The 13,225-nt window shown below is 43.5% G+C and overlaps 1 protein-coding gene across 1 annotated transcript in view; it reads left to right on the top strand.

Annotated features, from left to right (window-relative positions):
* Nucleotides 1–13,225, top strand: part of LOC121578298 (receptor-type tyrosine-protein phosphatase T-like) — a 510,655-nt gene that overhangs the window by 108,674 nt on the left and 388,756 nt on the right. Inside the window, exon 2 of the mRNA XM_045223992.1 lies at nt 11,071–11,196. Within this exon, the coding sequence (XP_045079927.1) occupies nt 11,071–11,196 (126 nt within the window). The remainder of the gene's footprint in view (nt 1–11,070; nt 11,197–13,225) is intronic.

Raw genomic sequence — 13,225 nt, 5'->3', positions numbered from 1 at the left:
GATGTTTCCACCCCCCATGCTTCACAGTAGGTATGGTGTTCTTTGGATGCAACTCAGCATTCTTTGTCCTCCAAACACGACGAGTTGAGTTTTTACCAAAAAGTTATATTTTGGTTTCATCTGACCATATGACATTCTCCCAATCCTCTTCTGGATCATCCAAATGCACTCTAGCAAACTTCAGATGGGCCTGGACATGTACTGGCTTAAGCAGAGGGACACGTCTTGCACTGCAGGATTTGAGTCCCTGGCGGCGTAGTGTGTTACTGATGGTAGGCTTTGTTACTTTGGTCCCAGCTCTCTGCAGGTCATTCACTAGGTCCCCCCGTGTGGTTCTGGGATTTTTGCTCACCATTCTTGTGATCATTTTGACCCCCACGGGGTGAGATCTTGCGTGGAGCCCCAGATCGAGGGAGATTATCAGTGGTCTTGTATGTCTTCCATTTCCTAATAATTGCTCCCACAGTTGATTTCTTCAAACCAAGCTGCTTACCTATTGCAGATTCAGTCTTACCAGCCTGGTGCAGGTCTACAATTTTGTTTCTGGTGTCCTTTGACAGCTCTTTGGTCTTGGCCATAGTGGAGTTTGGAGTGTGACTGTTTGAGGTTGTGGACAGGTGTCTTTTATACTGATAACAAGTTCAAACAGGTGCCATTAATACAGGTAACGAGTGGAGGACAGAGGAGCCTCTTAAAGAAGAAGTTACAGGTCTGTGAGAGCCAGAAATCTTGCTTGTTTGTAGGTGACCAAATACTTATTTTCCACCATAATTTGCAAATAAATTAATTAAAAATCCTACAATGTGATTTTCTGGATTTATTTTTCTAATTTTGTCTGTCATAGTTGACGTGTACCTATGATGAAAATTACAGGCCTCTCTCATCTTTTTAAGTGGGAGAACTTGCACAATTGGTGGCTGACTAAATACATTTTTTCCCCACTGTATATTTTGAGAGTTGTTTGGCAAGGGTAGGTGATTTGGAAACTGCAGAATCTGCTCTTTCTGATACTATAAATACATCAAAACATCTGACCTTCTTGTGACTATGTAGGAACATTTGCAAAAGTCACTTTGTGGCACTCTGTTTCATTTCACTGCCTCTGTGTCAATTCCAAGCTGCAATATTAATCAGATTCTTCTTCATAAACATTTTAACAATTGATAATGTTCTCACCCATCAGACTATTGTCAATTCAATCTTGCAGGACCGACTTTGGGAAACCCTGGGGTCTACAGGCCCTTGTGAGAGCCGCATAATATAAATAACTTATACGAATAGAAAGGTACACACTCACATACCTGCATGCATACTTGCATACTATCACACACACATGCACACTTTGAGCAGAGTCGCAGAGAGGGCAAAATTCGGAACCCATATTGGAACGCAGCATCCTCTGATTGAAGATTTTACACCAATCTTTTTGGGGAGACTCCCAGTTCATCATCTTTCAGGCAAGCATTTGCAGAGTGTGACATTGAACATGTCTATGAATAAGTGTGTGTTTGTGTTTGTATGTGTGTAAGTGGTGCTCCTTGCCGCCCTGACATCAATCATAGATAATAATTACATGGATCATTGTGCTCTTGCTGCAGAGTGAGGTGAGGGCCAAATTAATTGTACAAAATCTTTAAAGGGATACTTTGGGATTTTGATCTACTTTCCCCGAGTCAGATGAACTCATGGATACCTTTTTTATGTCTCTGCATTCAGTATGAAGGAAGTTAGAGGTAGTTCAAGGCAGGATTCAAAGCAGCTGCCAATAGGCCCTTGGCTAAGTGAGAGGTAAACAGTATACTTAGAGCATACAGATGTAGGATCTGAATTTGAGCCAGTTTGCTACAGCAGGAAAATTATCCTGCAGTTACAGGAAATGTGAATTATTATGTGGATTATATTTAATGGAAAAAAAGGTTGATATATTTTTCGTTAGGGCAAATTAAGTCTGACATTTTAAAGTGGAAATTACAAACGTTAGATGCCTTTTTAAACCTACACTACAAGTTTGCATTTCCTGCTGTGCATGAACATTCTCAGCAACACAATAGTGATCAAATTAAGATCCTACATCTGTACAATAGTGTTGTTATGAAGGTATAGTGCAGACAGTATATAAATATTACAAGTGCTCAGACAGTGAGAGTGAAAAGGGCAGAAAAATAAATGAGATGAGGAAGTAGAGAGAAAGAGAAAGACAGGAGAGAGAGTAAGAGTCAAATAAGAAAGGAGAGACGGAGAGAAAAATAGATAAGGAAGAAAGAGAGGGAGGGAAAGAGAGATATTGACAAAAGAGTAGGAGGGAGAGGAGAAAGATAGCAGGAGAGACAGACTCAAATTAGACCAGGGGAGAACAGAGAGATAGAGAAAGACAGTGAGAGAGAGAGGCAGTGAGAGAGAGAGGCAGTGAGAGAGGTAGCGCGAGAGAGACACAGTCCAAGAGGTGGCGAGAGAGAGAGAAAGATAGAGAGTGACAGCCCATAGCTAATCCCCTAGAAAGGGGATGTACCTGCTGCCTGCTCTAATGAGGACCTGAGAGCGTGGCCAGTCAAGGCTCACCACCCTCCTCCCCAAGCCCCAGCATGCACCGGGGTCAGCCGCCCAGGGCCAGTCCCTGTCAAGATCCCCCCGCCTCAGCCACTTGATCCCCCCAGCCTCAGCCCCACTACCTCCATCGGACTAGTTCACTCGGACTCTGTTTATTTAATTATTTAGTCTGTATGGAGTCCGTAAGTGGTAGGACGGCTACTTAAGAAACCCAATTACTGCCATAATCCCGCCGATCACAGGACGAATGGGGCATGAGGAACGAAATCAGCATACAGTACAATAACCTGTCATTTTGTGTCCTTGTTGTCCCTGTGTTTACTGTTTAGGAGTTGGAGTCTTGTTTTTAAAAACAAGGGATTCCCAATTTCTACCCCTTTCTAAGAGACAGTGAGCAAAACGTATTACACATTCTGCACAGATTTAGTGACCAGTGACTCTGTGACAGGTTGGGAATACACACAGTCCCGTGTAGCTCAGTTGGTAGAGCATGGCGCTTGCAACGGCGAGGGTTGTGGGTTCGTTTCCCAGTATGAAAAAGAAAATGTATGCATGCACTCACTAACTGTAAGTCGCTCTGGATAAGAGCGTCTGCTAAATGACTAAAATGTAAAATGTATATGCCTCAGCTATGTTGCAGTAGAGCCACTCAAAAGCAGTACATTCTAATTTGTGTTTCTTTAACTTCTAAAGAAAGTATGCTAACTTTACCATGAACTTTGACTGAGAGCTCCTGGTGTCTTTATCCTTTTTTTACTCTTTCTTTCTTCTCTGTGGGAGATTTTTATAGGACTTACCTCAACTTTCCATTCTCTTCTGGCTAGTTCCCTTTTGGAGACTTCTTGAGCACCATAGCTCAGCTCTTATTTATAGGCCTGACTCTCAAATGTCTCTGCACAGCCAAGGTACCCCTGGCATAGGCTGTGACCCAGTGTAGTCCACTGTGACACCCCCTCTCCCTCTCCCTCCTCCCTCTCTTGGGTTGTGGAGGCAGCTGAAAATGGAGAGTCGCTTGGCGGATCTATCCGGAGGAATATGAATGAGAGCTCAGCTCCTCGGCAGCACACACAAACACACATACACACACAGTCTCGGGTCGCTTGAAACTGCCTGAGCTGTCTCCAGCTCTACAGTGTCAGTGGGAGGAAAAACCCTCCGCCGTATCAGCTTGCTGTCTCCAAAGACAGGCCCTCAAATCCCCTTTCAAAGACTTGCCAAGACTAGGGGGCGGAAGAGAGAGATTGAGAGAAAGAGAGAGGGAGAGAAAGAGAGAGAGAAAGGACTATCTGAGCGAGAGAGAGAGAGAGAGAGAGAGAGAGAGAGAGAGAGAGAGAGAGAGAGAGAGAGAGAGAGAGAGAGAGAGAGAGAGAGATGGCTCAGTTAGAAGTGGTGAGTTGCTATGATCAACCAGTCTGACAAAAGCCATGTTAAAGCATCGAAAATGTACTGTCAGATTTCCCCTTTAATGTACATTTGAATGCCTTAATATCCGACAGCGAAGGCTTTTTCTTTGCCAAGATTAAACTTTAGTTTTAAAGAGAAAATAACAAAAGGGACCTGGAGAATGTCAGTGGTGGTAGAGGATGTGTGTGTGTGTGTGTGTGTGTGTGTGTTTTGTGTGTGTATTTGAACACGTCCAGCTAGGGTTCAGTCTGTGGCGCTACAGCCCCTAAGCAGGACTTGCTTTCAGCAACCTCCTTAATAATTTAGCTTTGTTGGCCTGCTAATCAATTAGCTAAATAATTCAGTATTCAGTGTGCAGGAGAGGATAGTTATGGTAAATAACAGCCATGGATCACCTGGCTAAGAGAGGCAGTTTTCTTATGAATATGGTAGGAATGGCACTGGTGTGGTCACTGTGGTATTGAATGTAAACATTCATATTTTTTAGCGATGGAGCTACTGCATAGCATCTTACTCTTATCTTTCATACTTACCAGTATGAAAATGTATGCACTCACTAACTGTAAGTCACTCTGGATAAGAGCATCTGCTAAATAACTAAAATGTAAATGTAAATGTTACTCCACAGCACTGAAGCAGGAGTCCTCACTATAGCAGTCCTCTCCCGAAAATTCCACAGCATTTTATAGTTGCTATCTATTAGCAGCACTGAAGTTAGCAACTTCCAACATAGCAGAGGTTGTAGGGTAGTAGTCATAGCTAGCAACCTACACAACACCACAAGCAGTAATTTCTAACTCTCACGTGTCCTATGTTGTTGTTTTCCAGATATTTTAATGCACAGAGATACCGTGACGAGATCCTGAGGCCCATTGTCATGCTATTCATCTGCCACAGAATCATTAAATATCTTCACATTTTACTCTGACACTACCGCCTAGCATCTGCCATCATTGCCCTAGTATTAAATATCGTCACGTTAGCAAGGAGCCTGGGTGAGGCAAGGTTAGTCACTCTGCTGCACTGAAATCTTATTGACTGAGTGTGAGGTCTGTAATGAGCCCAGGGCTAACCCGTTTTCTGCCTGGGGCACTGAGCTCTTAAACGAGGCTTTAGCATCCCTCTGATGCCAGCGCGCATCTTCTTCAAGCGCTTGGGTGACAGGGTGGTGGCAGTGGCTAAAAGGAGGGTGTGGGGGTATGGGGGTGTGGTTGGGCCGTGAACAGAGTTATTTTTAAGAGGCTGAGGAGATATGGGCAGGCAGAGATGGATGACAGTGGTGTGACGGGTGCTTGCCGCGGCTAATTTGCTGAGTGACGGCTCATCTCTGAGGGCGCGGGGTGAAGAGGAGTCAGACGCTAACATTTAGAGTGTGACAAAGAGACACTGTAGGTCATTACTGTAACAGAAGGTGGGCTTAATGAATCACATTGGGCATAACCGTTGGTGTTATTTTTAAGGACTCGTACTTGGAGGAGACAATTATGGTGAATAATATTTTTCATAAAATGTGCAAATTGTTACATGGCGTGTGTGTTTGCATAGTAGTGAAACACTACATTACCAAAAGTAAGTGGACACCTGCTCGTTGAACATCTTCCAAAATCATGGGCATTAATATGGAGTTGGTCCCAACTTTGCTGCTATAACAGCCTCCACTCTTCTGGGAAGGCTTTCCACTAGATTTTGGAACATTGCTGCGGGGACTTGCTTCCATTTAGCCACAAGAGCATTAGTGAGGTCGGGCGCTGATGTTGGGTGATTAGGCTTGGCTAGCAGTTCACGTTCCAATTCATCCCAAAGGTGTTCGATGGAGTTCAGGTCAGGGCTCTGTGCAGGCCAGTCAAGTTATTCCACACCAATCTTGACTAACCATTTCTGTGTGGACCTCGCCTTGTGCACGGGGCATTGTCGTGCTTAAACAGGAAAGGGCCTTCCCCAAACTGTTGCCACAAAGTTGGAAGCACATAATTGTCTAGAATGTCATTCTATGCTGAAGCGTTAAGATTTCCCTTCACTGGAACTAAGGGGCCTAGCCCGAACCATGAAAAACAGCCCCAGACCATTATTCCTCCTCCTCCAAACTTTACAGTTGGCCCTATGCATTGGGGCAGGTAGCGTTCTCCTGGCATCCGCCAAACCCAGATTTGTCCGTCGAACTGCCAGATGGTGAGGTGTGATTCATCACTCCAGAGAACGCGTTTCCACTGCTCCAGAGTCCAATGGCGGGGAGCTTTACACCACTCCAGCCGACGCTTGGCATTGCACATGGTGATCTTAGGCTTGTGTGCGGCTGCTCGGCCATGGAAACCCAATTCATGAAGCTCCTGACGAACAGTTATTGTGCTGACGTTGCTTCCAGTGGCAGTTTGGAACTCGGTAGTGCAACCGAGGACAGGCGATTTTTACTCGCTACGCGATTCAGCACTCGGCAGTCCTGTTCTGTGAGTTTGTGTGGCCTACCACTTTGCGGCTGAGCCGTTGTTGCTCTTAGACGTTTCCACTTCACAATAACAGCACTTAAAGTTGACCGGGGCAGCTCTAGCAGGGCAGACATTTGACGAACTTACTTGTTGGAAAGGTGGCATCCTATAAGGTGGCATCCTATGACGGTGCCACGTTGAAAGTCACTGATCTCTTCAGTAAGGCCATTCTACTGCCAATGTTTGTCTATGGAAATTGCATGGCTGTGTGATCGATTTTATACACCTGTCAGCAACGGGTGTGGCTGAAATAGCCAAATCCACTAATTTGAAGGGGTGCCCACATACTTTTGTATATATAGTGTATGTGTGACGAAATGTATTTAAATGTATCACCCTATGAAAGCACAAGAAACATACATTTATCGTTGCATACTAGAGCGTGCTGTACTACATGTAGAACTTTTTCGCCCACTGTAATCGTTTTTCTAAGAGGAGAAAAAGGCATGACATGCGTTTTTGTATTAACTCATCTTTTTTATTGGTACATTTTATGATCTGGGGTGCTGTGGTGAAACATTTCTCAATTCTAACCAGCCTGAGCAAGAACAGACAGTGAGAGAGCATTTCTTTCGAGTCTGACTGAACAGAATTAAAAGAGGGATACAAGTGAAAAATGTGGAAAAGACACTGACAGAGTGAGAGAGACAGAGACAACATCTGCGTTTCCACATCCTTTAGCCTGAGCTCTGATTGGCTGTGGGTGAGTGACCTGGTGGCAAACTCTCTGGCCCCTGTGCCTGAGCTTTCTGCTGGCTTGGCTTTATAAAACCCCCACTGTGTTTCGCAGAAGGCCCAATAACGAGCATCCAAGGACACACACTGTTCTTCTCCCCCCTACAAGCACAGCCAGACCCAAGGACAGTGGGGAAGTGTCATACAGGTACACACACAAACACACTGTATCCATTTCTGCCTTCACATCTTTTCCTTTGGCCTTCTGTGGCCCCGAAACATTGGAAATTCATAGAAAAGTATAATCCTTGTGCCTAGTGCTATGTGAGGGATTTCTTGTTTGAAAGAAGGACAGGTTTCGGTGCCTTGTTGTGTATTAAAGGCAGAAAGAAGCTAGCTTTTCAGGCAGATTTCTTGTGGTCTTCCGTATCGTCTGTTCTTCCAATCCCTGGAATTAGGGGATAAGGACTGGCCTCCTATGAGGACACCACCTGACTCACACAGGAGAGGGAAAGAGAGTAATTAATGCAAAGCTGCCATTTTAGTCGAGCAATTCTGAAGTGGAATTAGTATGCAAATAGGCAAAGACCTCGTCAGAGAAGGGATAAAAAAACGACTGACAACCTGCATAAGTCTGTGAGGAAGAGTATTTTTACTGGTCTCGTACGTCATTGGAATGACTCACGCAACTTCTTAAACATGTACACGTTGTGTAATGTTTGTTACGTTAAGTGGGTTCGGATCCCACTTCTGACACCAGTTTACTTTATTAGCTGAATGGATGAGGTAGAGAGTCATGAGATAAGTTAACATATTTAATGAGAAGATAATGTTGATACAGTCTCTAGCATACATTCAGATCCTTGAACCGGATCAATACAGGACTAACAATTTACAGGACTGTATTCACTAGCCATGTGGCCTAGATGGCAGTTAAGCCAGGTTATGCTTAAGAAAGTGACCATTATTTATTGATACACAGTGAACTGTGATGTATCTCCAAAGAGAGTATGTTCCATTCATACAAACCGTTATTGTGTTTGAAAAGGGAGCCTTTCAAAGCCTGAAGAGAGACACAAAGCTAAAAAGCGTTGTCTCATTAACAGTTCAATATGTTTTGCCAATGTTGTATGTATCCAGAGGTTTGCTTACCGTCCCTGAAGCCTGTCACTGACCGCTCATGAACCCAGAGTGCTTGTTGTAGAGACATTTCCAGGCAAGTGTATCCTCCAGCATTTCTTATTGGACAAGTCCAGGTAGTCTCTCCCCATCTTCTTCCGTTTGGTGCCTGAACACCAAACATCACCCAGCTCTGACCTGATTGAGCTTGGAGAGCCTCTGTCCGATGCCTGCTTATCTATCTTACCTACAGCCTTATTTTTTTTTCCCTCTCCACAAGGTGATGGATGGGGATAGATTGGCTTGGGGAAATGGATTGTGTGGAGTGAGCTGCCGAGGTTAAAATGTGTTTGCAAATCGGAAAAGGTAGAATTAGTAGGAGTTGAGGGAGTGTCTAAATTGAATGAGCCGTGTGTGGTATTTGAAGCACTCTCTGCCTTTTGTCTGCCTTTTCATCTGTCTTCTCTCGTCTAATTCAGCACGACTGGCGAAGCTGGATTCATTTCAAACGGGACGTGTGTGTGAGTGAAAGCGAAGTCTATCTATGTGTGTGTGTGTGTTGAGTGTGTGTACAATGTATGTGTCTCTCACGCATTCAATCGGCCTGCTCCCTCTTGTGTTCTCAATCCTGTCCAAACGGATTGAATCCATTGATTTGTGTGTGTGTTTTTTCCTGAGCCATTCCAGGTACACAGTGACAACTAGAGAGGGGCTTTTGGCAAGTTGTTTGTTGTTTCCACTCAAGCAGAAAAAAGACTACAAACATTTGTCCTATTGAGTCATGCATTCTCTAATGAAACTAAGAAAATGGCTGCATGGCATTTGTTAGGCCACATTTGTCCTAAATTGAGAGACACATTTTACATGACAAAACACTGTCCTGATATTCTGTATCTCAGTTTATTGCTATATTAATTAAAGCTATATTTGGCTATTATGCATGCTTATTGGAGTGGAAATAATAGCTTTAGCATCCGATCCGTTTATTAGCCTGCCTAGCTCGAATATGCCGCCGGGGAGGGAAAATACAGGAAAAATGCATATGTTAGTAAATGCTGTAATTAAATCTTAGATGATGACAGTAAATTTAATGGGAGCTAACTAAGATCTTGTCTAAGTGAACAGAGTACAGACACTTTAGCTGAGTTAGTCCCCATTGGTGTATGACATGGTAGGCCCTGTCAGTTTGGATTACAGTGGTCTCAAATGTAAGGTTATAATAATCCAAAGGGTCCAATTGGGGCTCTGGAATGGATGAAAGACTGGAATGTTTTGGAATTGGTAGAGGGTCTTGGGCCCTGAGGTGGTTGAGTATGATCACAAGATGGATGTGTATGTTCATGTTTATCAGCACTAATACTCAATTTATACAGAAAACACGGAACCAAATTAGCCCTGAAGAAAATCTGTCCAAACAGCTTATCTTTAAAAAGAGATATGTAAAGGTTACAGTAAGAAATGAAACATTCAATCATCACTCACATTTAAATGTACTGTACAGTTGCCTACTTCCCCATTTTCTTTACCTTTTCTACCACGAGAACATTTCAAAACAGATATTTCCAAAGAGCTCTTTATTGATTGTATTGTCATAAGATAGCAACCTCACTATGGCAAAAATATTCAATTAATTACAGTACAGTTGTAATCTGACAGCAATATTAATTGCAGGGCCCTGATTCTCAAATTAAATCCTGAGGTGCAAAGACTTATCTTCTCAGGCTATTTTTTTTTCTTCTTCCGTGAACAACATCCTCTTTAAATGTAGAGACTGTGAACACACTCTAACATGCCTCTCTGTTCATTAAAACCTTACTGATGAAAGTGCTACATGTGAAACTCGATTTCATAAACAATGTCTCGACAGAGAGCCTAAAGAAACACAGCTGCTGAAAAACCTCCCCATTACATCACACCGTCTACTAGCATTAGCCCCTGTTTTTACGCTAGCTCCTCTCTTAGGAGCAGATGTGGGTGCAGGTTGTAGCAGGAGCTTTAACTGATCATCGAAACTGTTGCTTATCTGTTGTGGGCAACGTATCAATAATATATCAAATTGGTAGGCAACATTAATTCGAGGAGATGAATGGCTTCGACATGTTTTTCTCGTCTCTTTACGCTCCCTCCTCTGTGTCGGAAAATATCAGAACAGAGAGAGACGTGATACCGCGCGTGGTTGTTTGACACTTTTGATATGGAGAGTGAAAAGTTATTTGTTTTGTACGGTGTCCATATTAGGACAGCCTCAATCTCAGCAGTGAGATTAGGGTTTTCGAATAGGAAGACTGGATTTATTGACCACGTAGAGATAAATGTTTGGGACCTTTCAGAATGGAACAAAATTAATAATCTGTCTAACAAAAGACCACTGACACAAACTCCCCTTTAATTTTAAAGGAATAATAACATTTTATTGTGCCCTGATTTTCCCATTCAGGCAAGTCATTAGCCGCCAATGAATGTTTAGTCCTTGGCTTATGCAATTTTACAAATTTGATTAAAACCTGAAAGCAAGCTTTTCATCAATCGATCCACGCATAAAAGCAGCTCAAAAGCACTTAAAATGTGTGTAATTGACAAAATACCAAACCAATGCACAAAATCCCCAAGAATTCCCTTTGAATCCTCTCATTGCAATTAAACCACGCATCTCAAAGAGTACATTTAATTAGACAGAGTTTCGTCTTGCTTTCTCAATCCATGGCTTCTGGCTAACATAAAGCCTAATGCGCTGGAACATCATTATTTAGCGGGGATGAAATAATGATGTGAGTATTTGGCTTAATCGTGTTGACATATGCAACCCTTCCCTTCTCTCTTCTCTTCTCATCGTGTCCTACAGGCAGCTGTTCATTTGAAGAGCACTACAGCAGCTGTGGCTACAGTGTGGCCCTGGGGACCAATGGCTTCGCCTGGGAGCAAGTCAACACTTGGGAGAGGCCCACCATGGATGCAGCTGTTCCCACAGGTACACAACGAGCCTTCCTAATTTCTTCTCCTCTTTCACTCCCTTTCTCTCACTCTCTCCATCCCCCTCATCTCGCTTTCTTTCCCCACATCTCCGTCACTCAGCTGATGTCTGAGCAGACCCGAGATGCGGTGTGACACAATCTCAGCCACTCCACAGTGATCCTGTCAAAGACAAATGGCAATCAGGCCGCCTGTCAGTCCGCCTCACTGATCACCAATGGTAGGGATGTCAGTGTCAGCTCCCTGGCTCCACGGGGTGCCTACTAGGGTTACGGCACTGACTGACATTAATCCACTTAGGACTTGAACACACTGCGGATGCGTCCCAAATGCCCCCGTATTGCCTACAAAGTGCACTACTTTTGACCATAGCCTTATGGGTCTCCCTATGGGCCCTGGTCAAAAGTGATGTACTATTTAGGGATTAGTGTTCTATTTGGGACGCAGGCTGCTAGTACTTTAGTAGAGGGTTGTTATATGTATCGCTGCAAACAAAGTATCTTGTTCTGTGTCTATTGTGCTGACTGCTGAGCAAAGCAAATTGCAGATTGCACACAAAAGGCATTTTTTAGCCTTTGGTGCAAATTCAGGTCGTGTGAAAACCAGAAGTGCAGAGAACAACATGATCAAAGTCTTGTGTTTTCAGCATGGCAAAACAGTAACCTTGTAGATCTGGATGGTTCGAACGAGACTAGCAAAACAGGACACTTCAGATATAGATATATTTTTTAAAGGGCGGTATAAATAAATCAACAAACAGGAAACCGCCATCTGCCTTCTTATCCATGTCATCAGGATAGGAGTGTCTAATCAAAGGAAATTGGGGCATCACTGTGTGTGTGTGTGTGTGTGTGTGTGTACATGTTTTCCAGAGGTGTGGACTTGAGTCACATGACTTGAGACTCAACTTCAAAGAAAATAAAATAACTTGAGACTTGGGACTCGACTTTGACTTGAGACTGATTACTAACCTTAGCCTTGGGGTTAAGGTTAGGGTTAAGGTTTTGGGGTTATGGCTGGGGGTTAGGGTTAGGTTAAAGGTTAGGGAAAATAGGATTTTGAATGGGTATACATTTTTACTCCCCAAAAAGTCCCTAAAATTCACAGGAGGGATAATGAAGGAAGAAAGTCTGCACTCATTCCTTTTTCCCTCTGCCGCTCATGGGTCATCCCCATCAGTGTGAGCCGTCCTCCTTGTTACCAAAGCTCTTTCACCGCTTCAAAAGGAGTGCCATTCCGAGGGGATGGGTTCAGCTGTGGATTTGTATGTGTTGGTTTTCTTCTCCTTCCTTTTGTAATGCCATGGGGTTCTTCTCATGTTGGGCTCCAGGATATTACCTGGGATGGGATATCTGTTGGTGGAGTTAAGAAGGGGCTGAGCAGTCACACAAAGTCTCTCAGACAGAACAAACTCCTCTGCATATTTCTTGAAAGCCACGGATGACACGCTGAGTATTAAAGCCTTATCAGGTCTAAGCCCTTCTCCCGTGGTTTTCAACTCAACTTTCCCACTACTTTGCCAGTGCTGAGGCATTTTATGGTCAGTTCTATTCTTGGAATGGGTGTCTGTCTTTTTAACTACTGAAAATGTAAGGGCCAGTTTGCTTTACAGATATTAAGCCTAGTTCTAGACAAAAAAAGAGCTTCGATGGAAGTTCTCCATAGAAAATGCTTTTTAGTCCAGAACTAGACCTAATCTGTGTCCGGGAAACCAGCCCTATACAAGTGCAGATTGAAGTTTGTGATGGTTGATTGCTAATGCCTGACTGTCACGTGAACTGATGATTGTTGACTTCAGGGAACAAAGTCATGTTCTTGAGCTCCATATGCTCTTCCCATCATTGAGTGTTAATTTTTCCCTAGTTGATGTTTCACTCTCTGAACCCTCGAAATGGCGTGTTAAACTGGTGTCAGCGGTGGGATATGTCTCTCAGGGCAATGGGGAAGGTTTCTACTGTTTTGCATGGGTGACGCTTCTCAAGAGAGTCTCGAAAACCCGACCTTCATTCCTTTACAGACAAGTAAAA

This window comes from Coregonus clupeaformis, chromosome 12 (genome assembly GCF_020615455.1).
Source record: "Coregonus clupeaformis isolate EN_2021a chromosome 12, ASM2061545v1, whole genome shotgun sequence".
NCBI classification, from domain to species: domain Eukaryota; kingdom Metazoa; phylum Chordata; class Actinopteri; order Salmoniformes; family Salmonidae; genus Coregonus; species Coregonus clupeaformis.
The sequence above is the reverse complement of the archived record's forward strand: the minus strand, read 5'-3'. Positions and strand labels throughout refer to the sequence as shown.